This window comes from Ciconia boyciana, chromosome 18 (assembly GCF_034638445.1).
Source record: "Ciconia boyciana chromosome 18, ASM3463844v1, whole genome shotgun sequence".
NCBI classification, from domain to species: Eukaryota; Metazoa; Chordata; class Aves; order Ciconiiformes; family Ciconiidae; genus Ciconia; species Ciconia boyciana.
Genome location: NC_132951.1, coordinates 5702462 through 5716097, shown reverse-complemented (window position 1 = coordinate 5716097; position 13636 = coordinate 5702462). Strand labels below are relative to the sequence as shown.

At 44.6% G+C, this 13636-nt stretch overlaps 1 protein-coding gene across 3 annotated transcripts in view; it reads right to left on the bottom strand.

Moving 5' to 3' along the window:
* RAPGEF1 (Rap guanine nucleotide exchange factor 1) overlaps positions 1-13636 on the bottom strand; it is an 89462-nt gene that overhangs the window by 25317 nt on the left and 50509 nt on the right. For all 3 annotated transcript variants that reach the window (XM_072882803.1, XM_072882805.1, XM_072882804.1), the window contains 2 exons: positions 12533-13048; positions 5867-6069 (listed from right to left, as the gene is read on the bottom strand). In XM_072882803.1, coding sequence (XP_072738904.1) covers positions 5867-6069; positions 12533-13048 — 719 coding nt within the window. The remainder of the gene's footprint in view (positions 1-5866; positions 6070-12532; positions 13049-13636) is intronic.

The following is a 13636-nucleotide window of genomic DNA, read 5'->3' as shown; positions in this document are numbered from 1 at the left end:
TTTCAGGAGAGACGGGAATCCCTAACATGACTCTTGACAGTACAATCCAGTTGTCCCCATGATGTGACATTTAACAGCTTAGCTGTGCATGGGATGGGGAATATGATGCTGCAGTTCCTTAAAATATCAGCCCACACTACAAACACGACCCTTGCTGGCACAGAAGCTAGACGCGAATCAGACCCGGTTAAAAAACACGCTCGACTTGCCAAACCTATGAGGTTTGATCCAGTTGCTCAAGATCTGCCTCTATCCAGTAAAAGCTATTACCTCTGACACAATTTCCTGCAAAGAAGGGAAAAGCGCGATTAGTGGGTTGACAGAGCAGTGGTGGCTTCTGGACTGCAGCAGTGTCTGCAGTGCTGATTGGAAAGAAGAAAGTCAGGGTTCTACAAAATAAATTTATACATTAAAAATTAAGAGTAAAGATGCTCTGAACAACTTCATCTCTTTTTTTGCTTCAAAACACTGTCTGAAAACAGTCTTTTTAAGCCCCGTAAATCACTAGTAAGGGATTTACTTTTTAAGCCCCGTAAGGCACTAGTCCTTCACCTGGAGCACAGAGCTAATGGACTAACATGCAAAACGTGGTGTAGGCTCAGCTTTCCTGCTGCCTGCACGTGAACAGATGGGGCCAGGGCCAGGTCTTCCCTCTGGGATTGACTCCTGCTGTCCACCCCAGGCCAGTCTCCAGGGAAGGAAAAAAGCACAGGGCACTTTCTGAAAATTGGCTAAGCTTGGCAAACCTGCAATGCATTGCTCACGTTGGGTCAACAGACAGCCATTTCCTTTATCAGCTCTGACTTCCTGGTATTGATCTAAGGAGGTTTTTGCTTCCTGTACAGAATGGATAATGATTAATGTAGGAGACATATCATTTTAAGAGATTTGATAATCACCACTGATACTTGGGTACACAGGAGGCCAACTCCTCAGTTGGCTGGTATGCGAAAGGTGTGCTCTCCCTAGCATTAACTCCCTTGCTGGAGCTGCTGGAAAGCTACAGCTTATTTTTTCACAGGTTTATTGTTCACCACAGTGCTCACTTGAGTGGCCTTTCTTTGGTGAGAGAGTTAAAAATGAAGACACGAGACTAAGAGGAGCAGAGCTATGTGCTTAAAGTGTTACTGGTGCAGCTCTCACAGCATCCCTTGCGTGAAAATGGACGGTCTTCCCAGCCAATGCTCGGGAGCAGATTGCAAGAGGGGCCCTGGTCCTTCTTAGTGCTGAAATGCAGGGTGTCACCCTGGGAATGATCCAAACCTTGACAGCTGTTTCACATCTCTGTCTTATTAGGGATAGGGAAAATGGGATAAACCACGGTTATGGTATTACGTGGGTCAGCTACAATGCATGTAAGGACATTGGTGTTTTGCAGCTCGGAGACAAAGAGACACTGTCATAGTGAAAAATCTCATTTTTGCCTGTGAAAAAATAGCCCAGCTAGAGTCATGAGCAACTATGAGATTATCATAATTTAAAGGCATTAATGGAAAAATCACCATTTTTAAATTCAGCTTATTTCCTTTGTGCATTTGACAGTGTACTGCCTAATTGTTCTCATTGTTCCTCATGCTCCAGCCATTTATTTTCCCCTCACCAAATCCTTGCAAAAATGAGTAAAGATTTTTTTAATGAAGTTTTAACATTTCATAAAATAATATATTAACACTAATGTAGTCCAAAGCAAGATGAGAACAGGTCAGAACAACTAAGTAGGTAGTAACCATTTAATCCAACCAGGATGCTTTTTTAAATGAAAGTGCCCACATATTTTTAGAACATTATAGTATCATACTTGTAGCCTCTCAATTAAAACAAAAATAGTCAAGTGCTTTTACCTAGTCTTACAGTTCTGTGGTTTGCTTGCAAGGATCACTATCAAACAAGAGAGCTGTACAATTCAGAACTTTTGCATTACTTCCAATTTTAAAACTGTTTACCACAAATTTATGCAAGCACTAACCTTTCCACACCCCAGCCTTTTCATCTGTGCAGCAAAACTATGGTACTGCTCTCTCTCACACAAGTGGAAGCCAAAAGCTTTAATTAATTGCTTGTGAAGTAGCACTACTTGTAAAGTACTTGCATACTTTCTTCTTCTTCGGACCAATGATTATTGCTAATTTTTAGGGAATGAGTAAGTGTTGAAATGGGAAGATAGCAGTGGCACAGTGGGAGGATACAGTTTTCAAACATTTAATATTAAACTAATTGAACACTTCGAATTGTCTCAAGTCTTGTCTGATAATTTCTTCTCCAGAAGAGGTCTAATTTACTAAACATCCAGGTCACTGTTAAAAAATAGTGTATTCTCAGGTGTCATCACACGGCAATCAGAGCATAACCACACAGTTTTACATGCAAACGAGCCCCATACGGATGAGCTGGTGGAATCCCATGGTTAGATTTAATTTCATTATATTAACACTTTGTTATTACTACCATTTAATTTAAGCAGCTGATCACAGATTTAAGCAGTGCTCTAGGATTATTCTCATTTTGATTTAAATCTTTCTCAGCTCCTCCTGCCGTTCTCTCTTCAGATTGCTCACAAGTGCTGTAGGAGAGAAAACCCTGCTCATTCGTCAGCAAACCATACAAGCCTACTGAGCTTGTTTGGGACCACAGAGACGTGAAGGGAAGCAGACAAGCAAATATGAGATGGAAGATCTGGCAGAGGCCATCGTCTAGAAAAAAAATTAAGGAGCTGCAGCCACTGTTCCATACGTTTGACTAAATCCATGTATTTTGGGGACGGCATCTTGTTATTTCTCCAAAGGCCAGACTCACACAGCAGCCTTTAATCGACTCATCCACATCGCTGACATTATGCAACGGAACAAGACGACTTTGCAGCTCCAACGTGCAGGCTGGGGAACATGTAGGTCAGAGGAGTGTGCCTGGGCACACAGGCCAGCTCTCCTTCGTCAGTCCCTTGCCACAAATGTCAATACCGACGTGTATATAAAGTAATGAAAGCCACACCTCTCCTGTGCTTCATTTGGTAGGATTTACACACAGTTCTTCTCACCTAGCTGATTACCACATGAGTTCAAAAGCCCCCCAAAAGAACCTTCACCTTTACCTGCAACTGAGAGCGTAAGCACAGAATTTGCACACAAGCGTTTCACCGACACAAATACGCACACGTGTTAAAGTGCGGAGAGCAACTCACCGAATGCACAGGAAAGGAGCTGTGCCGGTTGAGAAAGGAGTTAGAGACTGACATAGTGAGGCCCTGAGTGGCACCGGTGTCCTCGGGGGTGAAGGGCACTTTAGTTTGCTGGACACAGTAGGAGACAGAAGAGAAAGAAGAGGCAGCATAGGAGGCCTGCTGAAGAGGGGGAAGAAAGCAAGAGACAGAAGACACAAAGAAAGAGAGCACAGAAAAGGCTATGAATAAAGGATAAGAAATGCTAACTGTAAAACAATGCATATAATGGCTTGCTAAACAAACAGCTATTCATACAGTTCATCAGAGCCAGACACACCAATATGCCTTTCTTGAGCTCAAGAGGCATGACAAAAATCACAGTTCAAATCTTCTTTGTTTCACAAATCCCTTAAAAATAAACTCCCGCCTCCCCCTTCCAGTTCACCCATGGACAGCTGCTGCGGGGAGAGGCAAGCTGTTCCTCACTGCCCTTTTTTCCCCATGGTGTGGGGGGCAGATGCCCAAAGGAGGAACTGGCTCTCACTTCTAGCTGTTAAGCAGCCGACTCTTGCAGATTACTATTTTTCTGGGGCAACCTGCAGACTGGGAATTTGGTCTTTCCAGTGTGATCTATGGGCCCTCACTGGTATTGCTGAGATACTGGGTAACAGTGATGTCCAGCCATTTTTCAGTCCAATCCAAAATGATATATCATTTGCACAAGAGGGAGGTATTAGACTGTGAGTAACAAATACCATTAAGGAATTTCTCCTGAATTCCACTATAGTAAGGAGTGTGAGGGAGGCTAAGGTATATCTAGGTTTTCTCAGCTCTGACTTGTTGAATATAACGTACAACTGTCTCATAAATAAGATCCGAAGCTCACAAGAAAGGACTTCCTAATTACTATTTTATAGAGGAGTCCATCCAGCAAAGGGAGCCTACTGCTAGAGCAGCTGCTGCCCATGTGATTTGCTGTTTCAGAAACTCTCACGGCAGCAGGAGCAGAGGAACAAGAGTCTGGTGGCTTTTACAATGATTGTTGAATAAGCCATCGTCTGCTTGCTCCACTTTCCCAACAGAGAGATGAAGGTAAGGGTGGGAGGCTGCACTCAAAGACACCTTTGCTTCAGGGGAACTGCAAGCAACACCTTGATGGTACCAGCTTGCAAGACTACAAGAATGCCTAGCAGGCAAACCAGTGACAACTTGGCTGCCCAGATAATGATTAAAGGGCAGCAAAGAAATGCTTTGCTTCAGCTGACAAATTCAGAGAAGGAGCAGAATTCCCCTCCTGCACAATGGCTACAGTAAATCTGTGCTTTACACACCCTCTCTCATGACCATGTAAACCAAGTCACCACTGGGAACTATCACTAGAGTGTAGCCACCTCTAGGAGGAAGAGGTAGGGCAAGGGACTACAAGGTACAAGTGACAGCGCAAGGATCACGCTGACAAGGGGACCACAGACTCTGGAGAACTGCCTGATCCTTCAGCGAGGAGTCCTGTAGACTCTTCAGCATCCCTGCAAACCAGATGGGACATGGGCGTTTAAGGTCTCATTCCCACACAGCAATAATGCATAATACTCAGTTTAGCTTAGCTGGAAATGTTACTTTATCTTTTTAGGACTCCTACCTGCATCACAGGAATGTAGTTATGCAAATCCCAAAATTAGAGTTCTCAGTTGCTTTTCCCATTTGATTAAAAAGTAACACCCTGGGACAGTCAAACTTTAGCATAGATAACATGAAGAAATACTGCAACAATCGCCCTCATGATGGTAAGACTATGGCTCTCTTCCCACATTTCCTCTTGTTTTGTTAAAGCCATTGCCAATTTAAGTTAGCTACATCAGCACAAAAGATGTTTGTTTTTTTTTAAATGGAGCAAATCAGATAATTAATACAAACAAACCCCCTAAGGTTGGAGTTAAAAAAATAGAGAAAAGAAAGGAAGACCCTTAAAAAGAAATAGGACAAAATCCCAGCTCCACTGAGGCTGGAAACAAAACTGCTGCTGCCATCACTGAGGCCAGGATTTCATCCCTCACGTGGAAAATGGCACTCACGGTACTGTTAAACCCACCACACATACACATGTGGATGTGCCTTTTTGTGCTGGGAGTCTGGGAGGGCCAGCAGAACACTGAAAAACAGGTAAAATCCTGAATCACACAAGGGGACTGATGTGGAGAAAACATGCACGAGTTAAATAATGGCTATACCAAAGTTCTGTGTCTCTGGCAAAGACTGAGCCATAAAAGCAGTTATTATGTTTAAATGGTTATTATTAGTGGCATCCTTGACAACAGTTTCAAAACAGCATTGGGAACAACAGTGCAGCAATCTCTTGAAAATCGTGTTGCCCAGCGTGTCAAAATCTTCAAAGCAGTTGTCATTACACAAGTTTGTAGTCTGGCATAGATTCAGCCATGCCATGTGGAAGACTAACGTTTCATTTCTAGGGCATTTTAGGACTTTCAGAGCTTATGGGGTAGTCTGAACGTGGGGTTAGAAAGGAGCTCAAAGTAGATGATGCAAAATGCCTAAAAACATGTTAACAAGACAACAAGGGGCATGATGTGGTAACACCAACGAGACATCCTCCCACCACTGTAGCCTGTCAGAAACAGGAGCAGCAAGCATAGAGCTGCTCCTGGGAGGCTGGCGTGCCCCGCCAGGGAGGGCACTGCCGATGTCACTCACCAGCTGCCGCTGTTTCGGTGGGAGAGCAGGAGGAGGTGCCAGATCTTGAGAAGGGTCTAAGCTGATAAAGGAGTCATTGAACCCATAGACTTCCATGAGGTGCTTGTTCTTCTGCTGGTAGATGTGCTCGTTCTGAGGGGTCTGGTAGAACATGGATGGCTGTGGCTCTGAGTAGTCTTCCACAAACTGCATATATGCCGTCACTGCAAAAAAAGGTCACATCACTGCTCCTGGTCCGCATGCTGCAGCTGCAACAAGCAGGCATTCTCAAAGTAAAGTAAGAGTAAGGCCATGCTGCTCTTAGTCAGCTTTGCTGCAGGCCGGGAGCAGCAAGGCATCCGTGCCCTGTTCACAGGTAGCTCACACGGTCAGTTGCCGTCTACCTTGCAGGAAAGGATCTGAATATCCCGTCCTGCAAGCCAGCACACAACAAACATAATCACAGGCCACAAACACATCTGACAACAGTTTAAGGAATGAGTGAGGTCTCCAAACAGCTACCTGAGAACTCTGATTCACTAACTCTTAGCCCAAATCCCTTCCTCATGTAACCCATGGCAATTTTGAGAATATTCCTCAATAGCTAATGCCCAAAGTGACCAAAAAAACAGAATAACTTCAGTCTGCTTTCTAGAGGCACAAATCATCTTGTACAAAGATGCAGCCTTGACAATAAATCTATAATAATTCTTGTGCCTACAAGTTTCATATCTGTAGTCAGCAAGATTTCTAGAACAAGGAGACTTACAACCTTTCTCCATTCTAGTAAGCTAATAAAACTGTTACCGGAAAACACCTACCGAGTGTAGGATGTACCTCTCCCTCAGCTATTTATATGCCACTGCCAATGCTGGCACAAGAGACTTACCTTTTAAAAGTGCCACTGACCGTGCCTTCCTACCTCCTTAGCTCAAATCCAACACCCTTCGCTCCCATTCCTTTTTAAAGCATCTTATCATCTCCAATTCTTGAATCCGATCCAAAAGCTTTTCTGAGATGTGGTTCAATGGAAATATTAAATGGGATCAAATCTCATGTAGAGGACCTTTGCATCTGTACAATATCCTTCCAAAATCTACGAAAAAACCCACATAGGTCTGCCTATGCAGCTCTGACAGAGGATTAGTTACTGCTGCAATATTTTAGTGTTGGAGGGGGAGAATGACACCCAGTGTCACAGAAAGACTACAAACCCCCAGAATTATTAAGGATCAGAAGTGTACTTAATAAATACAAAATAAATAAAGAACACTCTTCTATATGCCTGAGAACAGGAGCAAGAGATGTATTTACGTGCCATAAAAAGGACTAACCAAGGCCTTTTTGTAAATATGCTGTCATGCACAAGATACTCTGTGATCATTCCTCCCTTCTTCCTGATAAACAAGCAGTTGTCAGGTTTTGTAAATCTGGTCATTAGGTGGCAATTATTCAGCTTCTGCTGGCATTTCAGTTGTACAGCTGAAATGAATGGATGACTTCAGTGAAAGCTATAAATACAACGACCACAATGCAGTATTTGCACATCGTAAAGCTGGTTCCCACACTAGCTACAAGGCAAAGCCCTCTGTTCACCTGCCAGTGCAGATCTACAGGCAAGCCTATTTCAAACAGGATGCAGCCGTGCAAATGTGTCGGCAGGAAGGAGTTGCTTCACACCTGTCTTTTGCACCTTTTTTCAGATTTCCTCTAATATTTTAAACTCCATTTAGAAATGGAGCTAACACAGCTGCCCCTGCCCACAGAATGATATCCCTCCTCCAAAAAAACAGAATAAAGAGAGAAAAAACAAAAAAGCGCATGGCAATCGGAGCGCAGGAAACCTCAGCTGATGGATTTCAATCCCGACCGGTAACACCTGCTGTCCCCATCCTGTGACCCCACACGGTGCTGCCAGTGGACAACCTGTTCGTGTCCTGCAGTACTGCCAGCTCCTGCACAGCCCTGCCAAGGCTGCTGAAATTATGACCCCCAATACCCCCTTCTACCGAAGCCTTGCTCCGCTTCCTCCCTCAGATGCCCTCCTGCCTTCCCAGCACCACTTCACCGATGGAAGTCACCACCCTCGGTGGTTCCGGCCTCTCCATTTTGAAGGGAGTGTGACAGAGGTTTCAAACTGCACAGGTGTGTGTGTTGGTGTGTGTTTGTGCCCCCTCATCTGCTGGTGTTGGCACTCGTGTTAAAGCCAAGATCAAATTTGCTCACGCACATGAATTTCAGCCTAAGGCCTAACAGTGAGAAGCAGCATATTGTGGCAATATTGTCTTATTTGACATCATAGGGAAGGAGTCTTGGTGTAGAAAATACAGAATTGCTAAAATACTGTTTTCAAATATCAGTGATTCAGTTGACTAATGTACTCCTATTAATACCTGTGCCCTGAAAAAAGCCTTGGTATCATACAACAACTTCAGAGGATAAGATCTAAAGAAGGCTTATGAAAGATACTTCTCTAGCAGCAGGAGTGAACTCAGGATCAAGACTCCTTGGAGAAGTGTAGAGGACAAGAGCTTGAGGGAAAAGACCACATTTTGAGAGCTCATCAACTGAGCAGGACAAAAGCCAAGAATTCAGGCTCAGCAGTCCTGGTATAATGCAGCTGACTGGTAAATTCAGACCAACCCTTCATGTGGAGTTACCTACAAAAACAGTGCTTCACTGAACATCCAGATCTGAAGACAATACTCGGGATCGATAGCTGTGAGTTTCTGGGTTCAGATGTCTGTATGACACTATAACTCGGGAAGTGTTGGTGAAAAGGGTATCACGTTAGACACTTGTGTAAAATTAAATTACTGTAACTCAAGGTAGTAAGCCTGAATGCTGTTGAGAGCCTTAACTCAATCTGCAAGGGAATAATGAAGAGCTCTTTTATCTCAGCTCTTTATGAGGCTAATGCATCCCATCACCATGGCAGCTCCCCTGCCTTGCTTGTTACAACTGGTCCAGGGCGGGTGAACACGTCCCTGCTTCTACTTTGTCGTCTTCTCTGTTTTTAGGTGAAGCAAAAAACAGTTGGGATGGTGAAATACAAACCTGGCTCAGGAGTAGAGACTGCAGAGCACAAATTAAAATGGGCATCATTAAAATGCTGCCAATCTTGAACAGGAGAGTAAGGGAGCAGAACCACTCCTGAGACTGCTGTTTGCAAAGGGTCTTCTCTCCCCCCTCTCCCTCCATCCCTTCCCCTCTCCGCTGTGGTATTTAACAAGGCAGAAATTTAAAAAGCAGATGGGAAATTACATCACCAGCTCTGATCGGGCTGCACGCCCTGCAGCGACTCTGTGCAGAGGGAGGGGTGGGGGCTGCAACCTCCACGGTGAGCAGCCAGGGTGGAGTGACACAGTCCCAAGGCAGCACCCCGGGAGAGAGAAACCTCTCCCATCACAGTACCATGCCCAGATTATGTCAGTTCTGAACCCAGACAGAAAATATTTGAAATAAAAAAAAAAATCCAATCTCAGACTGAGGCTAGGAACATCATCCCAGCAATCTGCTTGCAGTGCCTTGGCTGTCATTTCTGAAGGAGCTAAAGCTGCTCAGGGATTTCTATCACACACCAGTTCTGCCCACATGGTAGAAGTCACAGGTATTGCTCAGAGTGCACCAGCAGCACCTGAGCCAGCTCGCCAGCCGCCTGGAAGCTGCAAGGAATTGCTAGAAGATTATCAGCAATAAGGCATATCTGCAGTATAGGTAAGGCATAGTAGCACCCGATGAGGAGGACTCCCTGAAGGTCTAGCCCAACTCCTGGCGCTGTGTCAGCAGCCTGTGTTCCAACTGGCCTCGAACAAGCGCAACAGATTTGCGTGCATGGGCAAGAGCCAAAATAATGGAAATTCTTAAGCTATACCGCACATCAACTCACTGGAGAAGTCAAGGTCAAATAAGCCAGTCTTTGCTGTCACCTCTGGGAGGAGAGCTGTTTTTCAAAGAGCTTGCATTATCCGCTGGCTAAGCCCAGGCTGCCCTCAGCATGGTTCCTGCAGTTAAATACCAGCTGCTTACAGGGCACCAGGCTGCATTTTGTTCTCACTGACAGGGAGGGAAACATGAATAAGTGCCTCACTTCTAGTTTGCAAGCTGTTTGGGGGGAGGATCTTGTTATTTCTGACTCTGGGCTCTTCATGGCAGAAGCTGCTCTGTGTTTGCGTCTTGTACAGCAGGAGCACGATGCTGGTGCTCATGGAGAAGTCTGGAGTAATTTGCCCTTAGCACAGTAACATGTACTCTTACAGCACAGTAAAATAACAATAATTCATGCCAGACTAAAAGGTTTACCACTCCTCTGTTTAAATTATACAGAAGTCAACTCTTGGAGGTCCCTCTGAGCACAGCTCACAGCAATACACATGGTTAACCCTAGCAGGATTTGCTGTACCCATCCATAAAAGACCATTAAAGTCTCTGCTGCAACATTTCTTGCCAACTACCAAAAGATGACCCACAACAAAGGGACTACAACCAAGTCCCATCTGTGAGAGCTCTAGATCTTTTTAATAAATTCATGCAACTCCTCTGGATCCCAGGAGCTTGTTGGGGTTGTGGAAGCAGCACTGCCTCACCTATGTGATTACACAAGAATATCTACATGCATCAGCCTCCAGGCAAAAAAATCCTGGGTGCTATCACACAGCCTGAGTAATGTTTTACTGCCCTTTTAATGTTGAAAATACAAGTAAAACTAACAACCACAGATCTGTGGTGTGATATAGTGTGGAGTAAAGGCAATCTAAAACAAGTTGTCAGTGTCACATGAATGCAATTAAAATATCCGCAGCAGTCAAGTAACAGCCCAAATACTACTACAAGCTTCGCAGCAAGGATGCTTTATCAAACCACCGGAGCTGACACCACATTAGATAACAGCTTCTACCTTTTCTAACAATGCAATCTGATCAATACTCCAAGAATTTCTGGTAGTGCCAGATGACAATTAACTCTATTCTAACATCAAAGAAAATTCACAAACAAGGCCTTGGTATTGAGGTTAAAAGTGTGCATGGGCAACTTTTAAAATTGTTTTTAAGTAACTCCTTGACATCTCATATGGTAACAGAAAACAAAGGTGTCTCTTTCAACTGTCAAATTGCCTCTTACCCAAGATCCATGCAGGCATCTCCCCCTACTAAAGCTGCCTACGTGTACAGAGGCGCATTTCCCTGCATCCATCCCCGTCTGCATGGTGTAAAACCACCTGGACCCAGCCCTCGTTATTAATATGCAGAGCCCACAAGGACCTGATCCTACAGTAAGGAGGCTCTGTATCACATCCCCTTGCAGCTGGTACTGCAGGCAAGTATTTTGAACAGCACGAGCCACAACAAACAACCCTGGCTATGCCCTGTGCCAGCATTTATTTCCTTTCTGTTGTCTACAAGCAAACATCTAAGCTCCTTTTTAGCTGCTTTCAGTATCTTTTAACTGCTTGCTTACCAGAGAGGGACAAAAGTGATTTCCTGTGTATGGGGACACTGAACTACAAGACGACCCTCACTTTCAGGTGGGTCAAGCCTTGTGGTCCGATTAAAATCCCAAGGGTTACAAATGTGGACTGGTCACTCAGGGATAACAGAAATGCTTTTAGCCAATGCACTTTCAAAAAAAAGTGACTGGCACAGTAAACTATCATAGAAATGGACAGAATACTGACCCTGCCGCACGACACACCGATCTCGCTTCCACCTTATTCTCAGTGAAAAGACTGTAAATGCAGAAATGAGTCAGAAGGCCAACTCAGCACTTTCAAATCAGCTCTTCACTTGGGCTGCCAGCCACACAGTGTAACACTGGTGATCCAGATCTTGTATATGCTACCTCCTCACGCAAGGTACAACTGCAAAGCAAGCCAGTGACTAGTAAACTAACATCTGCTGGATCTCACTATGTAGTCCACAGCCTTCCTTGGCAGATCAGTATGGCTGCTTTTTTGGCAAGAGGTTTCATATGTTTTCAGCCATGAACATGAAGGAAATCAGAATAAGGTTGTGAGCTTGAGTCGCAGTCAGTACTGGTGTGCCAGGAGTCTGGCTGGGGATGGCGAGCCTTCGCATTTAGAGGCTGCTCATTTTAACGATGTGGGAAATTCTTAGGCATCCAAAGGAAATGAGATCCCATAGCAAAACAGCAGAACTGGACATCGGTTAATAGTGTTGTCTTGCACAGCTATGTGGGTGACTATGTTCCTATTGCCAAATAACTGCTCTGGCAATGCTCGATTTTGGACAGAAAAGCAACCCTTTCTCCGAGCTCTTGGAGAGTACCCAATTCTTTTCTGCAGTGGGAAAACATTTATAAAATGGGGGCAGGGGGGAAAGAGTGGACATAAAAAGGGAGGATAAACCTGGAAGATCTGCAAGGCAGAGTTCTTAAAGATTCGCAGTCAGGTAAACAGAGAAGTAAAATGGTCTCACTATAGTAATGAAGATGCTGCGTGATGCCAGCTCCCCTGGGCCTGGATTGTCCCTGGCTCCAAGAGTCACTCCCTGCCTGCCAAAGGACTGACACTTCCCTTCCATGCCTTTGACACTGACTAACCGATTTTGGCACAGCCTCACATAAGCAAGGGCATTACCCTGGGGTCACCATTACTTAGTAGTCATCAGAAGTACAACTGCAAGGAAAGGGAAAGGTAAAAGTAAAACCCAAACACAAGAACTTGCTTACTGTGTTTGTTTTTCTTCTCTGGCAGAGGTGGTGGCTTCTCTGGGTCACTGTTAGAATCTGGAGTAGCAAAGTCAGCAATGAATTCAACTGGTGCTGAAGAGTTTCCTTGCTGGAAAGGCAAAACAGCAGCAAACGGCGTGAAGGGTACTGATGGGACAGATGCTGCATTCTGCATGTCATCCTCCGAGATGTTATCGTATTGGGAAGGGTGCCTCTCATAGGACACCCTGCAGCCTAAGTTATCTGAAGTCTGAGAGGCTGCGCTCCTCCTCTTCTTTTCTGGTAAAGCTGGAGGAGTCTCTGTTGGCTGTGCTGCTCCTGTGAGGCTGCAGAATTCCAGTGGAGGAGAGCTGCCCTGTGGGAGCTGGAAAGCATGTCCATGGAAAGGGGAGCCAGACTCACCCAAGGACTCTGGCAATGGGCTGAGGATACCTGGTACCTGCTGAGGTATCTGATCAGCGTTGGAGAGGTCCTGCTGCAGAAATTCATAGTCCGGATCATAGTGATCTGATTGATCTAGTTAAACAGAGAGGACAGAAGAATCATGCATTAGTTCCTCTCTTTCACTGTTCAGCCCTTCTCAGTTCTGCTTCTCCCATTCCATCAGTTAATTAATCAGTTCATTTAATCAGAGTGGTACTTCCTTGCAGCAGGGATCATCTTGCTACACCTTCTGTAAAGTCCAGCCTTAATAAAACTCTTATCATTATTTCTTTACACTAGCAAACAAATAACAAAAATTCAATAGGTAGACCATTGCAGAGATTATTTAAAATTCATATTTATACTTTTATTTTCTTCCCTAGTACATAGAAACAACATCGCTTTAGTCTATCAGGACTGTCATTTCCTACTGATGTCTGCAGACAAGGCTGAAGTCAACAAAACATTCCACTTGAGAGCTGAATTGAGTTTGAACACAATCATCTATAGCTAGGGAAACACATTCCCCTGGGCTTTTTCCTATCCGACAGAATATAATTCTGCATAGAACTGCCTGCAGCAACTACAAGATGACAGTTGCAAGCGCAATCCATTTACTTCTGCATCACAGCTATGACAGCTCCCAAACGAGAGCGATGGAGGCTCCTCCAGTGGCCCCGG